The sequence below is a fragment of the Trichomycterus rosablanca genome, unplaced genomic scaffold (assembly GCF_030014385.1).
Source record: "Trichomycterus rosablanca isolate fTriRos1 unplaced genomic scaffold, fTriRos1.hap1 scaffold_87, whole genome shotgun sequence".
NCBI classification, from domain to species: Eukaryota; Metazoa; Chordata; class Actinopteri; order Siluriformes; family Trichomycteridae; genus Trichomycterus; species Trichomycterus rosablanca.
The window spans coordinates 28,051-54,727 of NW_026947257.1; the positions used below are offsets into that span (position 1 = coordinate 28,051).

Below are 26,677 nucleotides of genomic sequence, written 5' to 3' on the forward strand. Positions count from 1 at the left end.
GGGGTTATTGGTTAGGTTTAGTGGTTAAGGTTAGGTTTAGAGGTTAGGTTAGGGTTAGGGTTAGGTTTTTAGGGTTAAGGTCAAGGGTTAGGGTTAGGTTTTAGGGGGAGGGGGGGTGGTTAGGGTTAGGTTGAGGAGGTAGAGTTTAGGAAGGGGTAGTTGGGGGTTATTGGTTAGGTTTAGTGGTTAAGGTTAGGTTTAGAGGTTAGGTTAGGGTTAGGTTTTTAGGGTTAAGAGGTTAGGGTTAGGTTTTAGGGGGAGGGGGGGTGGTTAGGGTTAGGGTTAGGGGTTAGGGTTAGGTTAAGGGGTTAGGGGTTGGGGTTAGGGTACCGAGGTCCCAAACCGGTCCCGGCTGTCGGGCAGGGTTAGGGCTAGTGACTATATCACGAAAATGTCATATTTAACATTGCCGGAGTGGCCGAGGTGGCTATGACAATTCTGACTACGGTGGTCACTAACTTTCCCATGTAAAAGAATAGGCTAGTGGTCGGACCATTGTGTTATGTACTGCCGCTGTAGATGGTGCATTTTTCCACTTTCTGGTGTGGTACACATAGGTGGGGACCATGAAATCGAGCTTCGGGTGACAGGTCGGTCTGGGGGGCGTGTCCGCATCACCGACCCGTCACCCGGACACTGACCCCGACATTTTGCGCCGACCGGTCCCGATCGCCCCAGGAGTCTGCGGTGTGGCCCCTGGGGGGCGGGGCCAGATGGCCAAACGGTCCCCGTCACACTTTAGCGATCCCTTCCCACGACGGGCCCCGGAGCGCACGGGGCGCGCCCGTGGGGCAGGGGGGGCCCCCCGCGGGGTCCCCGGGGGCCCCGGCCCGAGTCTCGGGCGGACCCCGTCCGATCGTCCCGGGACCCGGAGGGGGCGCCCGTCGTGCCGGGGCGCTCCGCCCCGAGGGGCCCCGGGGGCCCCCGGCGATCTCCGCCCGGGACGCGGTCCGATCGGCCCCGTAATCGGCGTGCGGCCAGGGCGCGGGCGTGTGAGGACGCCCGCGTCGGTCCCGTGTCTCTAGGACCTCCCCCCGGCTACTTCCGGTTCCCGCCCACTTAGGGGGCGGGGCTTCCGTCGGCCCGCCAGGGGCGTCCGGGGGGGCGCCCACACCCAGTACGGGCCCGGTACGTGCGACCCGAGTCCGGGGGGACCCCCGTGACCGTCCCCGGGGTGTGTGTGTGTGTGCGAAGGCCGAAGAACAGGCCCATAGGACCGTACGTGGAGAAATCGGTGAAAGATGCCTCCTTTTTACGAAGGGGGGGTGTTTTGGGGGTGGGGGGGTGGGGGGTTAGGGGGGGCACCCCCCTACTCGGGGGGGTTGGGGGGGGGGGAACCCCCCCCCACCACACTTTGGACTCCCCAGACAAACTGTTCCATATGTCCTAGGTCCTTGATATTTCACATGGAAACAGTGGGAAAGTGGACATGGATATCTCTTTATAGAAAGGTACAGGTGATGTGAGTATCAATGTGTGGGGTGAAACTCACAGATCATCCGTGTGGACACGGTGCCCCCCGCTGCAAGAAAGTGGAAGTGCACACATGTGTAGATGGAGGAGAAGCTGAGAAATAGGTGTTTTTTCCAGGGGGGCAGGGGGGGTCGGGGGGGTTAGGGGGGGTACCCCCCACACTTTGGACTCCCCAGACAAACTGTTCCATATGTCCTAGGTCATTGATATTTCACATGCAAACAGTGGAGAAGTGGACATGGACACCACATTATAGAAAGGTACAGATGATGTGAGTGAGTATAGACGTAAAAGCCATTGTTCCCAAAAAAATTACAAAGTCCAGATCGCTTACCATCCGGTGAACGTTCCCTCGTCGGGTCCCGGGCCCCAGGAAGGAAGGGAGGGCCCCTCTTCGATGACGCTTTGGTTATATTGTTCACTAACCACCCGGCCGAACTGCTCGACACGTCCTAGGTCACCTGTCGTCATTGATATCTTACACGCGGACAATAGAAAACTGCACATCGATGTGTCTTTATAGAAAGGTACAGAAGATGTGACTCACCACAGACGTAAAAGCCTGTATTCCCAAATCAATACGAGTCCGGGTCGCTTCCCATGCGGTGAACGTTCCCCTCGTCGGGTCCCGGGCCCCAGGAGGCGAGGGAGGGCCCGTCGTCGATGACGCTTTGGTTATATTGTTCACTAACCACCCGGACGAACTGCTCGATACGTCCTTCATCTGTCTCCTGTGGTCCGGTGAGAAAGACAGACGGACGGACGGACGGACAGACAGACAGACCCCTGACAGAAAGGGGCCAGATGCGGTCTATCCACGGGAGCCCGGACCCTCGGGCCCGGCGACAGAGCAGCCGTCTAGGACACGGCATGGAAAGGAACTTGTGATCTGGTGAACCTCCTCACAGATCATCCGTGTGGACACGGTGCCCCCCGCTGCAAGAAAGCGGAAGTGCACACATGTCTGAGATGCAGGAGAAGCTGAGAAATAGGTGTCTTCTCCAGGGGGGCAGGGGGGGGAACCCCCCCGACTCGGGGGGGTTGGGGGGGGGGAACCCCCCCCCACACTTTGGACTCCCCAGACAAACTGTTCCATATGTCCTAGGTCATTGATATGTCACATGCAAACAGTGGAAAAGTGGACACGGATATCTCTTTATAGAAAGGTACAGAAGATGTGAGCGAGTATCAACGTGTGGGGTGAACCTAGGGTGAATCTGTGGGGTGAACCTCCTCACAGATCATCCGTGTGGACACGGTGCCCCCCGCTGCAAGAAAAGCGGAGGAGAAGCTGAGGAGTCGGTGTTTTCTGGAGGAGGGGGGGGGGTCGGGGGTGGGTGGGGGGGGGGGGGGGGTTAGGGGGGGTACCCCCCTACTCGGGGGGGGTTGGGGGGGGGGAACCCCCCCCCCCACACTTTGGACTCCCCAGACAAACTGTTCCATATGTCCTTCCTTCTGAGTGAGTAGTCTGTGTGTGAGAGTTGAGATAATAAGGCTTATAGTGGGTGGGAAACGGGCCTTTTTTCGAAAGGACGTCGTATCGGCACCGAAATCGGAGGGGGCGTAGAGGGGCGCGTCACGAGCGACATATCCGAGCCCCGCGGCCGTGGGCCCTTCCCGAGGCTACTTCCGGTTCCCGCCCACTCAGGGGGCGGGGCTCCGGACAGGGCGCGCTTCAGGCCCGGGGGGGCGCCCACGCCGAGTCCCGGCCCGATACGAGAGGTCCGGCCCGAAGGCTCTCTCTGGGACACTGGGTGTAGGACTCATAGTCTGGCAGAGGCATAAGAGTATGGGCTGTGTGTCAGAGTGTGTAAGAGAAAGGCGGTTTTCCGAAAGTGCTCGTAGGCCTACCGAAATCGGACGGTACGTGCGGGGCACGGGCACGGGCGGAGCCTCCGAGTCCCGCGGCCGGGGGCCGAGGGGCCGCCGAGATACGGGCCCCAGACGCGCGGCGTCTAGGGTCGGGCCCGGCGGAAGGGGAGGTCGTAGGCCCGCCGGAATCGGAGGGGGCGTAGGGGGGCGCGTCCCGAGCGACGATCCCGAGCCCCGCGGCCGTGGCTCGAGGGGCCGCCGAGATACGGGCCCCGGACGCGCGACGCCTAGGGTCGGTCCCGGCGGAAGGGGAGGTCGCCGGCACTCGGGAATCGGAGGGGGCGTAGGGGGGCGCGTCCCGAGCGACACCCCGGAGCCCCGCGACCGTGGCTCGAGAGGCCTCCGAGACACGCCCGAAAAGAACGTACGGGGGTCCCGAGAGGGGAGCGGAGGTCGAGGGGACTCGGGAATCCGAGGGGGCGTAGGGGGGCGCGTCCCGAGCGACGCCCCCGAGCCCCGCGGCCGTGGCCCGAGAGGGCTCCGAGACACGGCCTCCCGGGCGGACGCGCGTAGGCCCGAAAAGCACGTACGGGGGTCCCGAGAGGGGAGCGGAGGGTCGAGGGGACTCGGGAATCGGAGGGTGCGTAGGGGGGCGCGTCCCGAGCGACGCTCCCGAGCCCCGCGGCCGTGGCCCGAGAGGGCTCCGAGACACGGCCTCCCGGGCGTACGCGCGTAGGCACAGGCCCGAAAACCACGTGCGGGGGTCCCGAGAGGGGAGCGGAGGTCGAGGGGACTCGGGAATCGGAGGGTGCGTAGGGGGGCGCGTCCCGAGCGACGCTCCCGAGCCCCGCGGCCGTGGCTCGAGAGGGCTCCGAGACACGGCCTCCCAGGCGTACGCGCGTAGGCACAGGCCCGAAAAGCACGTGCGGGGGTCCCGAGAGGGGAGCGGAGGTTGAGGGGACTCGGGAATCGGAGGGTGCGTAGGGGGGCGCGTCCCGAGCGACGCTCCCGAGCCCCGCGGCCGTGGCTCGAGAGGGCTCCGAGAAACGGCCTCCTAGGCGCGCGCGCGTAGGCCTAGGCCCGGAAAGCACGTACGGGGGTCCCGAGAGGGGAGCGTAGGTCGCCGGGACTCGGGAATCGGAGGGGGCGTAGGGGGGCGCGTCCCGAGCGACACCCCGGAGCCCCGCGACCGTGGCTCGAGAGGGCTCCGAGAAACGGCCTCCTAGGCGGACGCGCGTAGGCCTAGGCCCGCCGGGTCCGGACCAGAGTCACTAGGGTCAGGGGATATATCACTAAAGGTGATGACACACTAAAAGGTGTTTAACATTCGTTTTTTTCAATGTGTAGTGACTGTTTAACAGTGAGTTTGTGAGAGTGAGAGTGAGAGGGAGAGGGGGAGGGAGAGTGAGAGGGGGAGGGGAGCAGCAGCTCACAGGGCATTTTCAGCAGGCAGACAGAGTGAGGAGTTGAAAGCACTGAACTAGCATATTTAGATTGATACTTTTTCAATACTTTTCAACCCTGTGGATGAAATATTGATGAAATATCATATGTAAAGTGATGATCGACAAGTATTGCACATTGGATTGGGCCAGTGTAGCCATAACTTTGTCCAATGTGCAACACTTGTCACTCATCATCACTTCCTGTTAGATATTTCATCTATATTTCACGAGTGTCTCTCTAAAGTGCAATCTGAAGTGTGTCTACGCTTTCTATAAAGACATATCCATGTGCAGTTTTTTACTGTTTGCATGTGAAATATCAATGAGGACAAGTGACGTAGGACAGTCTGGGTGTGTGTCTCTCTCTCTCTCTGTCTCTCTCTCTCTCTCTCTCTCTCTCTCTCCCTCTCTCTCTCTCTCTGTCTCTCTCTCTCTCTCTCTGTCTCTCTCTCTCTCTCTCTCTCTCTCCCTCTCTCTCATCAACCCCCCACCTCTACGGTGCCACGGGGATCTGTACCCTACACATAAGCACGGCTCCGTCCGATCGTCAAACGGTCCGGTCGAAAGGCGCGTCCCGGCCCGGGCGTCGCCGTGCCGGAGTCCCGCGACTCTCCCGGGTCCCCCGTCCCTGTAAATCGATAAAAAACACTTCGGGTATCCGGGACGCTTCCACGAGATTTCCCCTAACCACCGAGAGGCGGTTCGACCCTAGGGTCAAACGCTTTGGTCAAAAGGCGTGTCCCGGCCCGGGCGTCGCCGTGCCAGAGTCCCGCGGCTCTCCCGGGTCCCCGGTCCCTGTAAATGGAGAAAAACCACTTTGGGTATCCGGGACGCTTCCGCGAGATTTCCCCTAACCACCGAGAGGCGGTTCGACCCTAGGGTCAAACGCTCTGGTCAAAAGGCGTGTCCCGGCCCGGGCGTCGCCGTGCCAGAGTCCCGCGGCTCTCCCGGGTCCCCGGTCCCTGTAAATGGAGAAAAACCACTTTGGGTATCCGGGACGCTTTCGCGAGATTTCCCCTAACCACCTACAGGGGTCAGTGGTAGCCTAGTGGGTAGAGCTTTGGGCTATCGACCGTAAGATTGGCGGTTCAAATCCCGGCTCTGCTACGTAGCCACTGTCGGGTCCTCGAGCGAGGCCCTTAACCCCGTCTGCTCCAGGGGCGCCCGTAAGTCGGCTGACCCTGCGCTCTGACCCCAGCTTCCGACACCAGCTGGGATATGCGAAAAGAAAGAATTTCATTGTACTGTACATCTGTCTATGTATATATATATATGACAAATAAAGGATATCTGTCTTTCTTTCTGTCTTTCTGTCTTTCTTTCTTTCTGTCTTTCTTTCTACAGGTCCATCCAAAAACGAAGCCCGGGCACTGGAGACCACGAGCCAGGTCTGGCACCGTAGTCGTGAACACTAGGGTTAGGGTCTATATCACCAAAGCGTCTCGGATACCCAAAGTGGTTTTTAGGGGCCAGGGGCCGAACCGAGGGCCCAGACGCGAAACGGAGACCTGCGAGAGGCTCCCCGTGCCGAGACGCACCATATGGCACAATTCCGTCCTTTTTGGCGCGAAACACTAAGTTAGGGTCTACATCACCAAAGCGTCTCGGATACCCGAAGTGGTTTTTAGGGGCCAGGGGCCGAACCGAGGGCCCAGACGCGAAACGGAGACCTGCGGGAGGCTCCCCGTGCCGAGACGCACCATATGGCAGGGTTCCGTCCTTTTTGGCGCAAAACACTAGGTTAGGGTCTATATCACCAAAGCGTCTCGGATACCCGAAGTGGTTTTTAGGGGCCAGGGGCCGAACCGAGGGCCCAGACGCAAAACGGAGACCTGCGGGAGGCTCCCCGTGCCGAGACGCACCGTATGGCACGGTCCCCCTGTCCTTTTGGCGCGGTCCTTTTCTGACCGTCTGAGGCCGTGTACAGGTCTGTGAGGGCCAGAAGTCTCGCTTGTCTGTCTGTCTGTCTGTCTGTCTGTCTGTGGGTGACCAAGTACTCTATTATTATTATTTAATTTTTTATTTATCTATTTATTACCAGTTTTAGATCATTTAATTCTGTCTTTGTATGATTTGTGTAAATCGTGTATTTATTTAAAGTATCCTCCTGGCCACCCAAGAAGGATGGGCCCTGCTGAGTCTGGTTCCTCTCAAGGTTTCTTCCTGTAATTTTCAGGGAGTTTCTCCTTGCCACACAGGGGTTTCTGTATCTGTCGGTCCTGGATTTTGTAAAGTTGCTTTGAGACAATGTCTGTTGTAAAAAGCGCTATATAAATAAAGTTGACTTGACTACTCCTCTTCCACCACGACTCACAAAGAAATTCTTACAGCGTGACTCCCTGGACATTGTTTTGCCCCCTCATTTGGTGAAAATTACGATGAAAATTACCAGACCTGCACAATCACTGGCCGACCGAAGACTTTTCGACACACACACACACACACACACAGACAGACCTTAAAACCTGGGGTTAGGGTCCGACGACACCCGGGCGATCCCATGACACCTCGGCCGCTCCCGAAATTCTCTTATCTCGGGAAGCTCGACCATATGGTGTGTGAGGACGGCTTGAATATCCCGATGACGACGCGGCGATCTCAACCCCTAACCGCTTCGAACAGGACCAGCGATGGCTCAGTTACCTTGGAAAAGCGATCTGATCACTACTCCTTCAAAAAGTCACTCGAGTCACTTCATGGATTACTTGACTTCAAAAGTAAGTAACTAGGGCTAGATCACAAGTCACTTCGTCGGTCACACCACGCGGAACATCTCAAAGACGTTCCTTTGCAATACCTTGTCATTGGGCTGCCAACCTGGGTGTGACTCCATGGAATCCCAGAACAAGCCAGTGTGAATGTATGGAAAACAAATGTCAAATTTCTCTCCAGAAATTATTTTTTCTTCTTTTTAACACAATCGATACACATCTAATCTAATCAAATATCAAATATCAAATTATCAGATTTAATAAATTGGGAAAAAAAACAACTGGCAAAAACATGGCCATATTGTGCACACTTTTCAATAACCGAACCATACATTACACAGTCGTCAAAGAAGAGCTCGACTTAAGACCTACCTTCGATTTCAAATCAGACACCCACTTTGGGTAGTTCATGTTAACGATGGGCCTTCTATTACGCCAACAAGATGAAATTGACAGCTAAATAACAATTCCCTACTCATTCGTCATTTTCTGTATGCCGTACACTGATCCCTGCTTCGAAAAGTAACTTGGTCACTTCATCGTGAGCAAATAGTTTATGAGAACGATAGGAAATTAGAACAGACACCTACCCTTTATCGATACTTACCATGAGATGGAGATGGGGGGTTAGAGTTACGATATACATTAGATTTCGGTGGTAACCTGTAGAAATAGAAAGATAAGTTCATAAATAATTAAAACATATAACTATCAAAGTAGTCGATGATAATAATAAGAATAAATTAAAACAAATACCTACCTTTCAAAAAAAACATTAATACCCTCTCCTCGTGAGCAAATAGTTCATAAGAACGATAGTCAATTACAACAGATACCTACCCTTTGTCAACACTTACCATGACATGGAGATGGGGGGTTAGAGTCACGATATAGTGGCTAGGGTGCCAAGTACGAGTACGGAATTCGATCACGTCGGTCCTGCTCCGTCAGGGGGTGAGGGTCCCCTTTGGGTAAGGTTTGACGTTTCGGTGATGTCAATACGCTTTGGCGATGTCAATACACTTTGGCGATCCCTCCCTACGCGGGTCCCCTGACACCCCCGGGCCGACCTGGCACCGCCCCCGTGCCCTGGGGCGCCCTATAGGGTGCGTTTTACCCTGGGGCACGTGCCGGGCTCTTTCCCTGCCTGCGCCCTCTGGGTTGAGTAAGGGTCCCTTGGGGTAAGGATGACATTTCGGTGATGTCAATACACTTTGGCGATGTCAATACACTTTTGCGATCCCTCCCTACGCGGGTCCCCTGACCCCCCCGGGCTTACCTGGCACCGCCCTTGTGCCCTGGGGCGCCCTATAGGGTGCGTTTTACCCTGGGGTCCGTGTTGGGCTGTTTCCCTGCCTGCACCCTCTGGGCTGAGTAAGGGTCCCTTGGGGTAAGGATGACATTTTGGTGATGTCAATACACTTTTGCGATCCCTCCCTATACGGGTCCCCCGACCCCCCGGGCTTACCTGGCACCGCCCTTGTGCCCTGGGGCGCCCTATAGGGTGCGTTTTACCCTGGGGTCCGTGTTGGGCTGTTTCCCTGCCTGCACCCTCTGGGCTGAGTAAGGGTCCCTTGGAATAAGGATGACATTTTGGTGATGTCAATACACTTTTGCGATCCCTCCCTATACGGGTCCCCCGACCCCCTGGGCTCGACCTGGCACCGCCCTCGTGCCCTGGGGCGCCCTATAGGGTGCGTTTTACCCTGGGGTCCGTGTTGGGCTGTTTCCCTGCCTGCACCCTCTGGGCTGAGTAAGGGTCCCTTGGGGTAAGGATGACATTTTGGTGATGTCAATACACTTTTGCGATCCCTCCCTATACGGGTCCCCCGACCCCCCGGGCTTACCTGGCACCGCCCTTGTGCCCTGGGGCGCCCTATAGGGTGCGTTTTACCCTGGGGTCCGTGCCGGGCTGTTTACCTGCCTGCGCCCTCTGGGTTGAGTAAGGGTCCCTTGGGGTAAGGATGACATTTTGGTGATGTCAATACACTTTTGCGATCCCTCCCTACCCGACGGCCGAGGTGGACGTCCCGTGTCCGCACGCCGCCCTCGTCGGTCCCGTCACGCGCTAGGGTCGGTTTTCCCCTACGCGTTCGGTCCACGGCCTCCGACCGGGAAGGCGACCGCGCCCTCACGTCGGGCTCGGCGAGACGGTGCGCTGGATGTGCTTTTCGAGGCACGTAGTGGCCCGGTTCAAGAGTTAGTTTTTTTAGGCCGTTTCGTCGTGACCGATGACCCTAGCACGGCCCCAGCGGGTCGGGGAGCGACTTTCGGGCCATTCCGAGCCGTCCGACCCAAAGTGTACCGGGGGCCCCCAGGGACAGTTTGGTGATGCTGGGGGCGGTGCCCATGACACCTCTGTGAGTTTTCGGGGAGGGAGACCCCTGGTGGACTTTACGACTTCGGGGGTTAGGGGACTTATCACCAAGTCGTACTGGGGTCGACGGGTCACACTGTCCAGTCCACCCTCAGTGCTTCGACACAGTGGCCGGAGTACGGAGCTGCAGCACTTCCATCTCGGGTTCGGGAGGGGATGGGCACCCCATCACATTTTTCAAAAATACTAGGGCCCTGGGGGGTCCACCCAAAGCAGGTCCTGTGTCTCTAGCGCCCCCAGTGACTTTTCCATAAATCTAGGAAAATTCCCTATGGGATTTCCCATTCATTTTTTGGAAACTTCAAACGCCTATAACTCGGCCCCCTTACGTCCTGCACGAAAGTCGCAAGAGGCAAAGTTGCTCGTCTCGGCCTCTAGTTTCAGAATCTGGTCTCAACGACCAAAGCGTACCGGTCACTAATTAGGGTTAGGGTTAGGGTTAGGGTTAGGGTTAGGGTTAGGGTTAGGGTTAGGGTTAGGGTTAGGGTTAGGGTTAGGGTTAGGGTTAGGTTAAGAGTTAAAACCAGAGGCGGCATTCAAATTAGTGGCATTGAAATGAGACGTATGCTAATCTTTGCTCTCCTATTGGCTGGAGGTAGCAGTATGCAAATGTCTGCTCTCCTATTGGCCGTATGCAAATGTTTGGAATCCCATTGGTTGAAACTCAAACATGTCCTTTTTGCTGGTTTGTAATGTCAATGATGTGTGTTGTATTGTACCACAGGGACTTTTATTTCCTTGGGGATCAGTAAAGCATCCATCAATCCATGTGTATGTCTAACTATTTGCCTACCTTTTATTTATTTATTTCAGCAGGACATGATCCGAGTCAGACTTGGAGCAGAAGATCCGTCCGTGGCCGAGGTGGGCAGCACACGACCCACACATCCACGAGACCACGAACCTATGACACACAACACACACACAAAAAAAACAAAACAAAACATATGATAAGCACAAAAATGCAATAATCGTTCAAGAACACGAATGGTAACCCCTGGTATCAGAATGAGATTCATGGGCCGAGTACGTGGACACACACACACACACACACACACACAGACACAGACACAGACACACACACACACACACACACACACACACACACAGGCAATTGGCAGTGTGTGTAATGTTAAAAAATAACAATAAAAAATAAAGGAACAGAACAGTAAAGTACCTGAATCGATTGAACAAGATGTGAACAGTTCGGTTGACATTCTTCTGACTTATCAGGTAGCCAAGGTTTGGTATTTTTTGGAATACGAGCTGTTGAAAAACCTGAAATCATACTAAGTGATGTGGCATGACTATTCCAAAAGATGGCAGCAGAGGATCAAAAATGAGCGGTGCCTTAGGATTCCGTCAAGCCGGGAAGTCGAGGCTTCCCAGCTTAAGAGAGAGTACGCACCGAATAGGCCCAATTTAACCCTAGTCTATTCATATGTCACTCATTAATTTGTTAATGTATACATATCATTAATTCATCAATAATTCATGATGCACTCACTATCAGTCGATGTATTAATTCATTGTTAATAAACTGGTAGTTAGGTGTTAGTATATGTTTAGTTATGTACACATGTTGTAAAGTGTTTACCGTCGTGTTCTCAGCGCGCTTGGCTCTTTAAACTTCTCTACGGTGTGTATTCTTGGTTTGCTTGTGGCAAAAAATATTACACAAACGTCCATATCCATACCCAAACATCCTCGAGGACTTCATGTTGACTGTGGCGCCCTCAGGTGTCCCTCTTGTGGTATAACCTTTTTTTCCTTATTCCTTTTTTATTTCATTAATATTACATAGGATATCGATTTATTTTGGGGGTTTCCATTTTAAATTATGTTTTAGGTCAATCAATTATATTGTATAATTTATGGTCAAGGTGGTTAAGGTAGGTCAGGGTTAGAAATATATCTATTGAGGTCGAAGTTGAATTAATTGTAGGTAGGGTGGGTTGTAGTCAGTCTAGTTTTAATCTAAATTGGGGTTAGGATGATGGGTGATTAGATTGCGGTTAAAATTCAGTTTATTTGGGGTCAGGGCTAGGATGATCAAAGATTAGGTTGTAGTAGAGCTTCAGTGTATTGAATTTAAAGTACTTGGAAATTGGGTTGAAGTTGTAATTAGGTTTATTAAGGTTAGAGTTGATATAATTATGGACTGAACTATAATTGAAATTTCATTTATTGTGATTGGGGACAGTGTAAATGAAGGTTAGGTTCTAGTTGGAAGGTTTATTAGGATTAGGGTTAGAATAATTGGGAGTTGGGTTATGGTTGAAATGGAATTGTGGTTGGGGTTGGAATAATTGGGAATTGGGTTGAAATTAGGTTTATTAAGCTTAGGGTTAGAGTAATTAGGGGTTGGGTTATGGTAAATAATTGGGGTAAGGTCATCGTTGAGATGAGTCTATTGAGGTTGGGGTTAGAGTAATTAGGGATTAGGTTATGGTTAAGATTAGGCTTATTGAGGTTGGGGTTGGAATAATTAGGAATGAGGTTATGGTTAAGATTAGGTTTATTGAGGTTGGGGTTAGAGTAATTAGGGATTAGGTGATGGTTAAGATTAGGTTTATTGAGGTTGGGGTTAGAGTAATTAGGGATTAGGTGATGGTTAAGATTAGGTTTATTGAGGTTGGGGTTAGAGTAATTAGGGATTAGGTTATGGTTAAGATTAGGCTTATTGAGGTTGGGGTTGGAATAATTAGGAATGAGGTTATGGTTAAGATTAGGTTTATTGAGGTTGGGGTTAGAGTAATTAGGGATTAGGTGATGGTTAAGATTAGGTTTATTGAGGTTGGGGTTAGAGTAATTAGGGATTAGGTGATGGTTAAGATTAAGGAAACGTGGAACATAAAGGACAAGAGAACTGTCTGCAGCTACATAAACAGGCCCTAATTCAAACTTGGATCGATTTCTCAGCTCCTAAAGCTTGCTACAGAGATGTAGCCATGATTGGTTACAAGGGTTACAAGCTGTGCAATTATGCAGAAAATGTGCCCTTTCATTTGGGTTTCTTAATTTCATGTGGGGTTAGATGCAGTTCCTAACCTAAACAGCAGGTGCCAGCTTTCAGTAAGTCTGGGGTTAGCTTGGGGTTAGATGCAGTTCCTAACCTAAACAGCAGGTGCCAGCTTTCAGTAAGTCTGGGGTTAGCTTGGGGTTAGATGCAGTTCCTAACCTAAACAGCAGGTGCCAGCTTTCAGTAAGTCTGGGGTTAGCTTGGGGTTAGATGCAGTTCCTAACCTAAACAGCAGGTGCCAGCTTTCAGTAAGTCTGGGGTTAGCTTGGGGTTAGATGCAGTTCCTAACCTAAACAGCAGGTGCCAGCTTTCAGTAAGTCTGGGGTTAGCTTGGGGTTAGGCCTTGGATTGGGGGCGTGGTTAGGGTTTTGCTCATAGGTTAAGAGTTAAAACCAGAGGCGGCATTCAAATTAGTGGCATTGAAATGAGACGTATGCTAATCTTTGCTCTCCTATTGGCTGGAGGTAGCAGTATGCAAATGTCTGCTCTCCTATTGGCCGTATGCAAATGTTTGGAATCCCATTGGTTGAAACTCAAACATGTCCTTTTTGCTGGTTTGTAATGTCAATGATGTGTGTTGTATTGTACCACAGGGACTTTTATTTCCTTGGGGATCAGTAAAGCATCCATCAATCCATGTGTATGTCTAACTATTTGCCTACCTTTTATTTATTTATTTCAGCAGGACATGATCCGAGTCAGACTTGGAGCAGAAGATCCGTCCGTGGCCGAGGTGGGCAGCACACGACCCACACATCCACGAGACCACGAACCTATGACACACAACACACACACAAAAAAAACAAAACAAAACATATGATAAGCACAAAAATGCAATAATCGTTCAAGAACACGAATGGTAACCCCTGGTATCAGAATGAGATTCATGGGCCGAGTACGTGGACACACACACACACACACACACACACAGACACAGACACAGACACACACACACACACACACACACACACACACAGGCAATTGGCAGTGTGTGTAATGTTAAAAAATAACAATAAAAAATAAAGGAACAGAACAGTAAAGTACCTGAATCGATTGAACAAGATGTGAACAGTTCGGTTGACATTCTTCTGACTTATCAGGTAGCCAAGGTTTGGTATTTTTTGGAATATGAGCTGTTGAAAAACCTGAAATCATACTAAGTGATGTGGCATGACTATTCCAAAAGATGGCAGCAGAGGATCAAAAATGAGCGGTGCCTTAGGATTCCGTCAAGCCGGGAAGTCGAGGCTTCCCAGCTTAAGAGAGAGTACGCACCGAATAGGCCCAATTTAACCCTAGTCTATTCATATGTCACTCATTAATTTGTTAATGTATACATATCATTAATTCATCAATAATTCATGATGCACTCACTATCAGTCGATGTATTAATTCATTGTTAATAAACTGGTAGTTAGGTGTTAGTATATGTTTAGTTATGTACACATGTTGTAAAGTGTTTACCGTCGTGTTCTCAGCGCGCTTGGCTCTTTAAACTTCTCTACGGTGTGTATTCTTGGTTTGCTTGTGGCAAAAAATATTACACAAACGTCCATATCCATACCCAAACATCCTCGAGGACTTCATGTTGACTGTGGCGCCCTCAGGTGTCCCTCTTGTGGTATAACCTTTTTTTCCTTATTCCTTTTTTATTTCATTAATATTACATAGGATATCGATTGATTTTGGGGGTTTCCATTTTAAATTATGTTTTAGGTCAATCAATTATATTGTATAATTTATGGTCAAGGTGGTTAAGGTAGGTCAGGGTTAGAAATATATCTATTGAGGTCGAAGTTGAATTAATTGTAGGTAGGGTGGGTTGTAGTCAGTCTAGTTTTAATCTAAATTGGGGTTAGGATGATGGGTGATTAGATTGCGGTTAAAATTCAGTTTATTTGGGGTCAGGGCTAGGATGATCAAAGATTAGGTTGTAGTAGAGCTTCAGTGTATTGAATTTAAAGTACTTGGAAATTGGGTTGAAGTTGTAATTAGGTTTATTAAGGTTAGAGTTGATATAATTATGGACTGAACTATAATTGAAATTTCATTTATTGTGATTGGGGACAGTGTAAATGAAGGTTAGGTTCTAGTTGGAAGGTTTATTAGGATTAGGGTTAGAATAATTGGGAGTTGGGTTATGGTTGAAATGGAGTTTATTGTGGTTGGGGTTGGAATAATTGGGAATTGGGTTGAAATTAGGTTTATTAAGCTTAGGGTTAGAGTAATTAGGGGTTGGGTCATGGTAAATAATTGGGGTAAGGTCATCGTTGAGATGAGTCTATTGAGGTTGGGGTTAGAGTAATTAGGGATTCGGTTATGGTTAAGATTAGGCTTATTGAGGTTGGGGTTGGAATAATTAGGAATGAGGTTATGGTTAAGATTAGGTTTATTGAGGTTGGGGTTAGAGTAATTAGGGATTAGGTGATGGTTAAGATTAGGTTTATTGAGGTTGGGGTTAGAGTAATTAGGGATTAGGTGATGGTTAAGATTAAGGAAACGTGGAACATAAAGGACAAGAGAACTGTCTGCAGCTACATAAACAGGCCCTAATTCAAACTTGGATCGATTTCTCAGCTCCTAAAGCTTGCTACAGAGATGTAGCCATGATTGGTTACAAGGGTTACAAGCTGTGCAATTATGCAGAAAATGTGCCCTTTCATTTGGGTTTCTTAATTTCATGTGGGGTTAGATGCAGTTCCTAACCTAAACAGCAGGTGCCAGCTTTCAGTAAGTCTGGGGTTAGCTTGGGGTTAGATGCAGTTCCTAACCTAAACAGCAGGTGCCACCTTGCAGTAAGTCTGGGGTTAGCTTGGGGTTAGATGCAGTTCCTAACCTAAACAGCAGGTGCCAGCTTTCAGTAAGTCTGGGGTTAGCTTGGGGTTAGATGCAGTTCCTAACCTAAACAGCAGGTGCCAGCTTTCAGTAAGTCTGGGGTTAGCTTGGGGTTAGATGCAGTTCCTAACCTAAACAGCAGGTGCCACCTTGCAGTAAGTCTGGGGTTAGCTTGGGGTTTGTTTTGTAATGAGGTACAAAAATCGGTTGACATTCTTCTGACTTAAAGATTGGAGCCCAGTAAAAGTAATTAGGCAGTGGGGGTACAAAAAAAGATAGCTGGTGTCGTTGGGGGGGTACGAGGTGGTTCATTCTACCTTGAAAGTCCTACAAACTGGTGCTGTATGACTTCTAAAAGTACATGAGGACGTTGTAACCGAAAACGTCCAGTAGATGGCAGCAGAGGGTTAAAAACGAGCGGTGCGTTTCCAGCTGTGAGCAGGGAGAAGTGGTCGGCTTGAAATGTAGTGTTTCCAATGCAAAGTGAAAGAGCTTTCCAAAATCTGTTCATAAAGTGTGTAAATAATTTCATGTAAAAAGCTCAATCCAGACAAACACAACATACAATGATATTATGTTCATGAAGGATATTCAGAGCTGGTGTCCGAACCCACTGGGATAGACGCCGATTGACTTTTAATTCATTCAAAATGGGATTTCTCAGCTCTTGAGGCTGCTACAGCATAGATGTAGCAACGATTGGTCAGAAGAACAAACTTCAAGCTGTGCACTAACACTGGAAAATGTGCCGTTTCATCGGGTTTCTTATTTCCTTTTCTTAATGTCGATGCAGTTCCGAACATGCCCTGCAGAGGTCAGATCCTTAAGCCGGGAAGCAGCGACCATATGGTGCAAGGTTCCCGGATTAAGAGAATGCGGCCGATCTGACCCTAGTCTACACTCAGTCAAATAATCGGGAAAATTCGAAGAAACGTCGTAGGACCTCCAAAATCGCACAGGGCGTGCAGGTCCAACCTACCAGCGACATATCGGAGCCCCGCGGTCCCGCGTGGAAAGACGGCCGAGATACGGGCCCCCGACGCGTACGCGAGTAGGCCCAAAAAACCACGTTTCGGGGTCCCGCGGCGGAACCGTAGGACGTAGGCGCACCGAAACCGAGCACGTCGGAGGGGGCCCGGCCACGAGCGACATATCGGAGCCCCGTCACCGTGGTCCGAAAGGCGGCCGAGACACGGGCCCCGACGCGTACGCGAGTAGTCGTCAGGCCCCAGACGACGTGCGGAGGTCCCGCGAGGGAACCGGATGTCGTAGGCCCACCGGACCAGAGTACGACGGACCGCGCGTAGGCACGAGCGACATATCGGAGCCCCGTGACCCTGGTCCTAAAGGCGTCCGAGATACGGGAATAATTGGGAATTGGGTTGAAATTAGGTTTATTAAGCTTAGGGTTAGAGTAATTAGGGGTTGGGTTATGGTAAATAATTGGGGTAAGGTCATCGTTGAGATGAGTCTATTGAGGTTGGGGTTAGAATAATTAGGGATTAGGTTATGGTTAAGATTAGGCTTATTGAGGTTGGGGTTGGAATAATTAGAAATGAGGTTATGGTTAAGATTAGGTTTATTGAGGTTGGGGTTAGAGTAATTAGGGATTAGGTGATGGTTAAGATTAGGTTTATTGAGGTTGGGGTTAGAGTAATTAGGGATTAGGTGATGGTTAAGATTAGGTTATGGTTAAGATTAGGTTTATTGAGGTTGGGGTTAGAGTAATTAGGGATTAGGTAATGGTTAAGATTAGGTTTATTGAGGTTGGGGTTAGAGTAATTAGGGATTAGGTTATGGTTAAGATTAGGCTTATTGAGGTTGGGGTTGGAATAATTAGGAATGAGGTTATGGTTAAGATTAGGTTTATTGAGGTTGGGGTTAGAGTAATTAGGGATTAGGTAATGGTTAAGATTAGGTTTATTGAGGTTGGGGTTAGAGTAATTAGGGATTAGGTAATGGTTAAGATTAGGTTTATTGAGGTTGGGGTTAGAATAATTAGGGATTAGGTAATGGTTAAGATTAGGTTTATTGAGGTTGGGGTTAGAATAATTAGGGATTAGGTTATGGTTAAAATTAAGGAAACGTGGAACATAAAGGACAAGAGAACTGTCTGCAGCTACATAAACAGGCCCTAATTCAAACTTGGATCGATTTCTCAGCTCCTAAAGCTTGCTACAGAGATGTAGCCATGATTGGTTACAAGGGTTACAAGCTGTGCAATTATGCAGAAAATGTGCCCTTTCATTTGGGTTTCTTAATTTCATGTGGGGTTAGATGCAGTTCCTAACCTAAACAGCAGGTGCCAGCTTTCAGTAAGTCTGGGGTTAGCTTGGGGTTAGATGCAGTTCCTAACCTAAACAGCAGGTGCCACCTTGCAGTAAGTCTGGGGTTAGCTTGGGGTTAGCTTGGGGTTAGGCCTTGGATTGGGGGCGTGGTTAGGGTTTTGCTCATAGGTTAAGAGTTAAAACCAGAGGCGGCATTCAAATTAGTGGCATTGAAATGAGACGTATGCTAATCTTTGCTCTCCTATTGGCTGGAGGTAGCAGTATGCAAATGTCTGCTCTCCTATTGGCCGTATGCAAATGTTTGGAATCCCATTGGTTGAAACTCAAACATGTCCTTTTTGCTGGTTTGTAATGTCAATGATGTGTGTTGTATTGTACCACAGGGACTTTTATTTCCTTGGGGATCAGTAAAGCATCCATCAATCCATGTGTATGTCTAACTATTTGCCTACCTTTTATTTATTTATTTCAGCAGGACATGATCCGAGTCAGACTTGGAGCAGAAGATCCGTCCGTGGCCGAGGTGGGCAGCACACGACCCACACATCCACGAGACCACGAACCTATGACACACAACACACACACAAAAAAAACAAAACAAAACATATGATAAGCACAAAAATGCAATAATCGTTCAAGAACACGAATGGTAACCCCTGGTATCAGAATGAGATTCATGGGCCGAGTACGTGGACACACACACACACACACACACACACACACAGACACAGACACAGACACACACACACACACACACACACACACACACACACAGGCAATTGGCAGTGTGTGTAATGTTAAAAAATAACAATAAAAAATAAAGGAACAGAACAGTAAAGTACCTGAATCGATTGAACAAGATGTGAACAGTTCGGTTGACATTCTTCTGACTTATCAGGTAGCCAAGGTTTGGTATTTTTTGGAATACGAGCTGTTGAAAAACCTGAAATCATACTAAGTGATGTGGCATGACTATTCCAAAAGATGGCAGCAGAGGATCAAAAATGAGCGGTGCCTTAGGATTCCGTCAAGCCGGGAAGTCGAGGCTTCCCAGCTTAAGAGAGAGTACGCACCGAATAGGCCCAATTTAACCCTAGTCTATTCATATGTCACTCATTAATTTGTTAATGTATACATATCATTAATTCATCAATAATTCATGATGCACTCACTATCAGTCGATGTATTAATTCATTGTTAATAAACTGGTAGTTAGGTGTTAGTATATGTTTAGTTATGTACACATGTTGTAAAGTGTTTACCGTCGTGTTCTCAGCGCGCTTGGCTCTTTAAACTTCTCTACGGTGTGTATTCTTGGTTTGCTTGTGGCAAAAAATATTACACAAACGTCCATATCCATACCCAAACATCCTCGAGGACTTCATGTTGACTGTGGCGCCCTCAGGTGTCCCTCTTGTGGTATAACCTTTTTTTCCTTATTCCTTTTTTATTTCATTAATATTACATAGGATATCGATTTATTTTGGGGGTTTCCATTTTAAATTATGTTTTAGGTCAATCAATTATATTGTATAATTTATGGTCAAGGTGGTTAAGGTAGGTCAGGGTTAGAAATATATCTATTGAGGTCGAAGTTGAATTAATTGTAGGTAGGGTGGGTTGTAGTCAGTCTAGTTTTAATCTAAATTGGGGTTAGGATGATGGGTGATTAGATTGCGGTTAAAATTCAGTTTATTTGGGGTCAGGGCTAGGATGATCAAAGATTAGGTTGTAGTAGAGCTTCAGTGTATTGAATTTAAAGTACTTGGAAATTGGGTTGAAGTTGTAATTAGGTTTATTAAGGTTAGAGTTGATATAATTATGGACTGAACTATAATTGAAATTTCATTTATTGTGATTGGGGACAGTGTAAATGAAGGTTAGGTTCTAGTTGGAAGGTTTATTAGGATTAGGGTTAGAATAATTGGGAGTTGGGTTATGGTTGAAATGGAGTTTATTGTGGTTGGGGTTGGAATAATTGGGAATTGGGTTGAAATTAGGTTTATTAAGCTTAGGGTTAGAGTAATTAGGGGTTGGGTTATGGTAAATAATTGGGGTAAGGTCATCGTTGAGATGAGTCTATTGAGGTTGGGGTTAGAGTAATTAGGGATTAGGTTATGGTTAAGATTAGGCTTATTGAGGTTGGGGTTGGAATAATTAGGAATGAGGTTATGGTTAAGATTAGGTTTATTGAGGTTGGGGTTAGAGTAATTAGGGATTAGGTGATGGTTAAGATTAGGTTTATTGAGGTTGGGGTTAGAGTAATTAGGGATTAGGTGATGGTTAAGATTAGGTTTATTGAGGTTGGGGTTAGAGTAATTAGGGATTAGGTTATGGTTAAGATTAGGCTTATTGAGGTTGGGGTTGGAATAATTAGGAATGAGGTTATGGTTAAGATTAGGTTTATTGAGGTTGGGGTTAGAGTAATTAGGGATTAGGTGATGGTTAAGATTAGGTTTATTGAGGTTGGGGTTAGAGTAATTAGGGATTAGGTGATGGTTAAGATTAAGGAAACGTGGAACATAAAGGACAAGAGAACTGTCTGCAGCTACATAAACAGGCCCTAATTCAAACTTGGATCGATTTCTCAGCTCCTAAAGCTTGCTACAGAGATGTAGCCATGATTGGTTACAAGGGTTACAAGCTGTGCAATTATGCAGAAAATGTGCCCTTTCATTTGGGTTTCTTAATTTCATGTGGGGTTAGATGCAGTTCCTAACCTAAACAGCAGGTGCCAGCTTTCAGTAAGTCTGGGGTTAGCTTGGGGTTAGATGCAGTTCCTAACCTAAACAGCAGGTGCCACCTTGCAGTAAGTCTGGGGTTAGCTTGGGGTTAGATGCAGTTCCTAACCTAAACAGCAGGTGCCAGCTAGGGTTAGGGTTAGGGTTAGGGTTAGGGTTAGGGTTAGGGTTAGGGTTAGGGTTAGGTTAAGAGTTAAAACCAGAGGCGGCATTCAAATTAGTGGCATTGAAATGAGACGTATGCTAATCTTTGCTCTCCTATTGGCTGGAGGTAGCAGTATGCAAATGTCTGCTCTCCTATTGGCCGTATGCAAATGTTTGGAATCCCATTGGTTGAAACTCAAACATGTCCTTTTTGCTGGTTTGTAATGTCAATGATGTGTGTTGTATTGTACCACAGGGACTTTTATTTCCTTGGGGATCAGTAAAGCATCCATCAATCCATGTGTATGTCTAACTATTTGCCTACCTTTTATTTATTTATTTCAGCAGGACATGATCCGAGTCAGACTTGGAGCAGAAGATCCGTCCGTGGCCGAGGTGGGCAGCACACGACCCACACATCCACGAGACCACGAACCTATGACACACAACACACACACAAAAAAAACAAAACAAAACATATGATAAGCACAAAAATGCAATAATCGTTCAAGAACACGAATGGTAACCCCTGGTATCAGAATGAGATTCATGGGCCGAGTACGTGGACACACACACACACACACACACACACAGACACAGACACAGACACACACACACACACACACACACACAGGCAATTGGCAGTGTGTGTAATGTTAAAAAATAACAATAAAAAATAAAGGAACAGAACAGTAAAGTACCTGAATCGATTGAACAAGATGTGAACAGTTCGGTTGACATTCTTCTGACTTATCAGGTAGCCAAGGTTTGGTATTTTTTGGAATATGAGCTGTTGAAAAACCTGAAATCATACTAAGTGATGTGGCATGACTATTCCAAAAGATGGCAGCAGAGGATCAAAAATGAGCGGTGCCTTAGGATTCCGTCAAGCCGGGAAGTCGAGGCTTCCCAGCTTAAGAGAGAGTACGCACCGAATAGGCCCAATTTAACCCTAGTCTATTCATATGTCACTCATTAATTTGTTAATGTATACATATCATTAATTCATCAATAATTCATGATGCACTCACTATCAGTCGATGTATTAATTCATTGTTAATAAACTGGTAGTTAGGTGTTAGTATATGTTTAGTTATGTACACATGTTGTAAAGTGTTTACCGTCGTGTTCTCAGCGCGCTTGGCTCTTTAAACTTCTCTACGGTGTGTATTCTTGGTTTGCTTGTGGCAAAAAATATTACACAAACGTCCATATCCATACCCAAACATCCTCGAGGACTTCATGTTGACTGTGGCGCCCTCAGGTGTCCCTCTTGTGGTATAACCTTTTTTTCCTTATTCCTTTTTTATTTCATTAATATTACATAGGATATCGATTGATTTTGGGGGTTTCCATTTTAAATTATGTTTTAGGTCAATCAATTATATTGTATAATTTATGGTCAAGGTGGTTAAGGTAGGTCAGGGTTAGAAATATATCTATTGAGGTCGAAGTTGAATTAATTGTAGGTAGGGTGGGTTGTAGTCAGTCTAGTTTTAATCTAAATTGGGGTTAGGATGATGGGTGATTAGATTGCGGTTAAAATTCAGTTTATTTGGGGTCAGGGCTAGGATGATCAAAGATTAGGTTGTAGTAGAGCTTCAGTGTATTGAATTTAAAGTACTTGGAAATTGGGTTGAAGTTGTAATTAGGTTTATTAAGGTTAGAGTTGATATAATTATGGACTGAACTATAATTGAAATTTCATTTATTGTGATTGGGGACAGTGTAAATGAAGGTTAGGTTCTAGTTGGAAGGTTTATTAGGATTAGGGTTAGAATAATTGGGAGTTGGGTTATGGTTGAAATGGAGTTTATTGTGGTTGGGGTTGGAATAATTGGGAATTGGGTTGAAATTAGGTTTATTAAGCTTAGGGTTAGAGTAATTAGGGGTTGGGTCATGGTAAATAATTGGGGTAAGGTCATCGTTGAGATGAGTCTATTGAGGTTGGGGTTAGAGTAATTAGGGATTCGGTTATGGTTAAGATTAGGCTTATTGAGGTTGGGGTTGGAATAATTAGGAATGAGGTTATGGTTAAGATTAGGTTTATTGAGGTTGGGGTTAGAGTAATTAGGGATTAGGTGATGGTTAAGATTAGGTTTATTGAGGTTAGGGTTAGGGTTAGGGTTAGGGTTAGGGTTAGGGTTAGGGTTAGGGTTAGGGTGAGGGTTAGGTTAAGAGTTAAAACCAGAGGCGGCATTCAAATTAGTGGCATTGAAATGAGACGTATGCTAATCTTTGCTCTCCTATTGGCTGGAGGTAGCAGTATGCAAATGTCTGCTCTCCTATTGGCCGTATGCAAATGTTTGGAATCCCATTGGTTGAAACTCAAACATGTCCTTTTTGCTGGTTTGTAATGTCAATGATGTGTGTTGTATTGTACCACAGGGACTTTTATTTCCTTGGGGATCAGTAAAGCATCCATCAATCCATGTGTATGTCTAACTATTTGCCTACCTTTTATTTATTTATTTCAGCAGGACATGATCCGAGTCAGACTTGGAGCAGAAGATCCGTCCGTGGCCGAGGTGGGCAGCACACGACCCACACATCCACGAGACCACGAACCTATGACACACAACACACACACAAAAAAAACAAAACAAAACATATGATAAGCACAAAAATGCAATAATCGTTCAAGAACACGAATGGTAACCCCTGGTATCAGAATGAGATTCATGGGCCGAGTACGTGGACACACACACACACACACACACACACACAGACACAGACACAGACACACACACACACACACACACACACACACACACACACAGGCAATTGGCAGTGTGTGTAATGTTAAAAAATAACAATAAAAAATAAAGGAACAGAACAGTAAAGTACCTGAATCGATTGAACAAGATGTGAACAGTTCGGTTGACATTCTTCTGACTTATCAGGTAGCCAAGGTTTGGTATTTTTTGGAATACGAGCTGTTGAAAAACCTGAAATCATACTAAGTGATGTGGCATGACTATTCCAAAAGATGGCAGCAGAGGATCAAAAATGAGCGGTGCCTTAGGATTCCGTCAAGCCGGGAAGTCGAGGCTTCCCAGCTTAAGAGAGAGTACGCACCGAATAGGCCCAATTTAACCCTAGTCTATTCATATGTCACTCATTAATTTGTTAATGTATACATATCATTAATTCATCAATAATTCATGATGCACTCACTATCAGTCGATGTATTAATTCATTGTTAATAAACTGGTAGTTAGGTGTTAGTATATGTTTAGTTATGTACACATGTTGTAAAGTGTTTACCGTCGTGTTCTCAGCGCGCTTGGCTCTTTAAACTTCTCTACGGTGTGTATTCTTGGTTTGCTTGTGGCAAAAAATATTACACAAACGTCCATATCCATACCCAAACATCCTCGAGGACTTCATGTTGACTGTGGCGCCCTCAGGTGTCCCTCTTGTGGTATAACCTTTTTTTCCTTATTCCTTTTTTATTTCATTAATATTACATAGGATATCGATTTATTTTGGGGGTTTCCATTTTAAATTATGTTTTAGGTCAATCAATTATATTGTATAATTTATGGTCAAGGTGGTTAAGGTAGGTCAGGGTTAGAAATATATCTATTGAGGTCGAAGTTGAATTAATTGTAGGTAGGGTGGGTTGTAGTCAGTCTAGTTTTAATCTAAATTGGGGTTAGGATGATGGGTGATTAGATTGCGGTTAAAATTCAGTTTATTTGGGGTCAGGGCTAGGATGATCAAAGATTAGGTTGTAGTAGAGCTTCAGTGTATTGAATTTAAAGTACTTGGAAATTGGGTTGAAGTTGTAATTAGGTTTATTAAGGTTAGAGTTGATATAATTATGGACTGAACTATAATTGAAATTTCATTTATTGTGATTGGGGACAGTGTAAATGAAGGTTAGGTTCTAGTTGGAAGGTTTATTAGGATTAGGGTTAGAATAATTGGGAGTTGGGTTATGGTTGAAATGGAGTTTATTGTGGTTGGGGTTGGAATAATTGGGAATTGGGTTGAAATTAGGTTTATTAAGCTTAGGGTTAGAGTAATTAGGGGTTGGGTTATGGTAAATAATTGGGGTAAGGTCATCGTTGAGATGAGTCTATTGAGGTTGGGGTTAGAGTAATTAGGGATTAGGTTATGGTTAAGATTAGGCTTATTGAGGTTGGGGTTGGAATAATTAGGAATGAGGTTATGGTTAAGATTAGGTTTATTGAGGTTGGGGTTAGAGTAATTAGGGATTAGGTGATGGTTAAGATTAGGTTTATTGAGGTTGGGGTTAGAGTAATTAGGGATTAGGTGATGGTTAAGATTAGGTTTATTGAGGTTGGGGTTAGAGTAATTAGGGATTAGGTTATGGTTAAGATTAGGCTTATTGAGGTTGGGGTTGGAATAATTAGGAATGAGGTTATGGTTAAGATTAGGTTTATTGAGGTTGGGGTTAGAGTAATTAGGGATTAGGTGATGGTTAAGATTAGGTTTATTGAGGTTGGGGTTAGAGTAATTAGGGATTAGGTGATGGTTAAGATTAAGGAAACGTGGAACATAAAGGACAAGAGAACTGTCTGCAGCTACATAAACAGGCCCTAATTCAAACTTGGATCGATTTCTCAGCTCCTAAAGCTTGCTACAGAGATGTAGCCATGATTGGTTACAAGGGTTACAAGCTGTGCAATTATGCAGAAAATGTGCCCTTTCATTTGGGTTTCTTAATTTCATGTGGGGTTAGATGCAGTTCCTAACCTAAACAGCAGGTGCCAGCTTTCAGTAAGTCTGGGGTTAGCTTGGGGTTAGATGCAGTTCCTAACCTAAACAGCAGGTGCCAGCTTTCAGTAAGTCTGGGGTTAGCTTGGGGTTAGATGCAGTTCCTAACCTAAACAGCAGGTGCCAGCTTTCAGTAAGTCTGGGGTTAGCTTGGGGTTAGATGCAGTTCCTAACCTAAACAGCAGGTGCCAGCTTTCAGTAAGTCTGGGGTTAGCTTGGGGTTAGATGCAGTTCCTAACCTAAACAGCAGGTGCCAGCTTTCAGTAAGTCTGGGGTTAGCTTGGGGTTAGGCCTTGGATTGGGGGCGTGGTTAGGGTTTTGCTCATAGGTTAAGAGTTAAAACCAGAGGCGGCATTCAAATTAGTGGCATTGAAATGAGACGTATGCTAATCTTTGCTCTCCTATTGGCTGGAGGTAGCAGTATGCAAATGTCTGCTCTCCTATTGGCCGTATGCAAATGTTTGGAATCCCATTGGTTGAAACTCAAACATGTCCTTTTTGCTGGTTTGTAATGTCAATGATGTGTGTTGTATTGTACCACAGGGACTTTTATTTCCTTGGGGATCAGTAAAGCATCCATCAATCCATGTGTATGTCTAACTATTTGCCTACCTTTTATTTATTTATTTCAGCAGGACATGATCCGAGTCAGACTTGGAGCAGAAGATCCGTCCGTGGCCGAGGTGGGCAGCACACGACCCACACATCCACGAGACCACGAACCTATGACACACAACACACACACAAAAAAAACAAAACAAAACATATGATAAGCACAAAAATGCAATAATCGTTCAAGAACACGAATGGTAACCCCTGGTATCAGAATGAGATTCATGGGCCGAGTACGTGGACACACACACACACACACACACACACACAGACACAGACACAGACACACACACACACACACACACACACACACACACACACAGGCAATTGGCAGTGTGTGTAATGTTAAAAAATAACAATAAAAAATAAAGGAACAGAACAGTAAAGTACCTGAATCGATTGAACAAGATGTGAACAGTTCGGTTGACATTCTTCTGACTTATCAGGTAGCCAAGGTTTGGTATTTTTTGG

At 47.0% G+C, this 26,677-nt stretch overlaps 1 protein-coding gene across 1 annotated transcript; it reads right to left on the reverse strand.

Moving 5' to 3' along the window:
• Positions 1 to 731: 731 nt before the first annotated feature.
• LOC134308147 (collagen alpha-1(I) chain-like) lies at positions 732 to 9,792 on the reverse strand. The gene is made up of 10 exons (XM_062990670.1): positions 9,747 to 9,792; positions 9,451 to 9,608; positions 5,618 to 5,692; positions 5,451 to 5,525; positions 5,284 to 5,358; positions 3,325 to 4,339; positions 3,101 to 3,223; positions 2,305 to 2,409; positions 1,808 to 1,934; positions 732 to 1,038 (listed from the first exon to the last, which is right to left on the reverse strand). Exons 1-10 carry the CDS (start codon positions 9,790 to 9,792, stop codon positions 732 to 734), a joined length of 2,106 nt encoding a protein of 701 aa, XP_062846740.1.
• Positions 9,793 to 26,677: the final 16,885 nt, after the last annotated feature.

Excerpts from the sequence above, each read along its gene's own strand:
- LOC134308147 (XM_062990670.1), bottom strand. The coding sequence starts at position 9,792 with ATGGGCACCGCCCCCAGCATCACCAAACTGTCCCTGGGGGCCCCCG. Across the intron at positions 5,526-5,617 it reads ACACGCCTTTTGACCAGAGC|GGACCGGGGACCCGGGAGAG; the intron begins GTTTGACCCTAG and ends CTCCATTTACAG. Across the intron at positions 1,935-2,304 it reads CTCTGTCGCCGGGCCCGAGG|GTGACCTAGGACGTGTCGAG; the intron begins GTCCGGGCTCCC and ends CAATGACGACAG.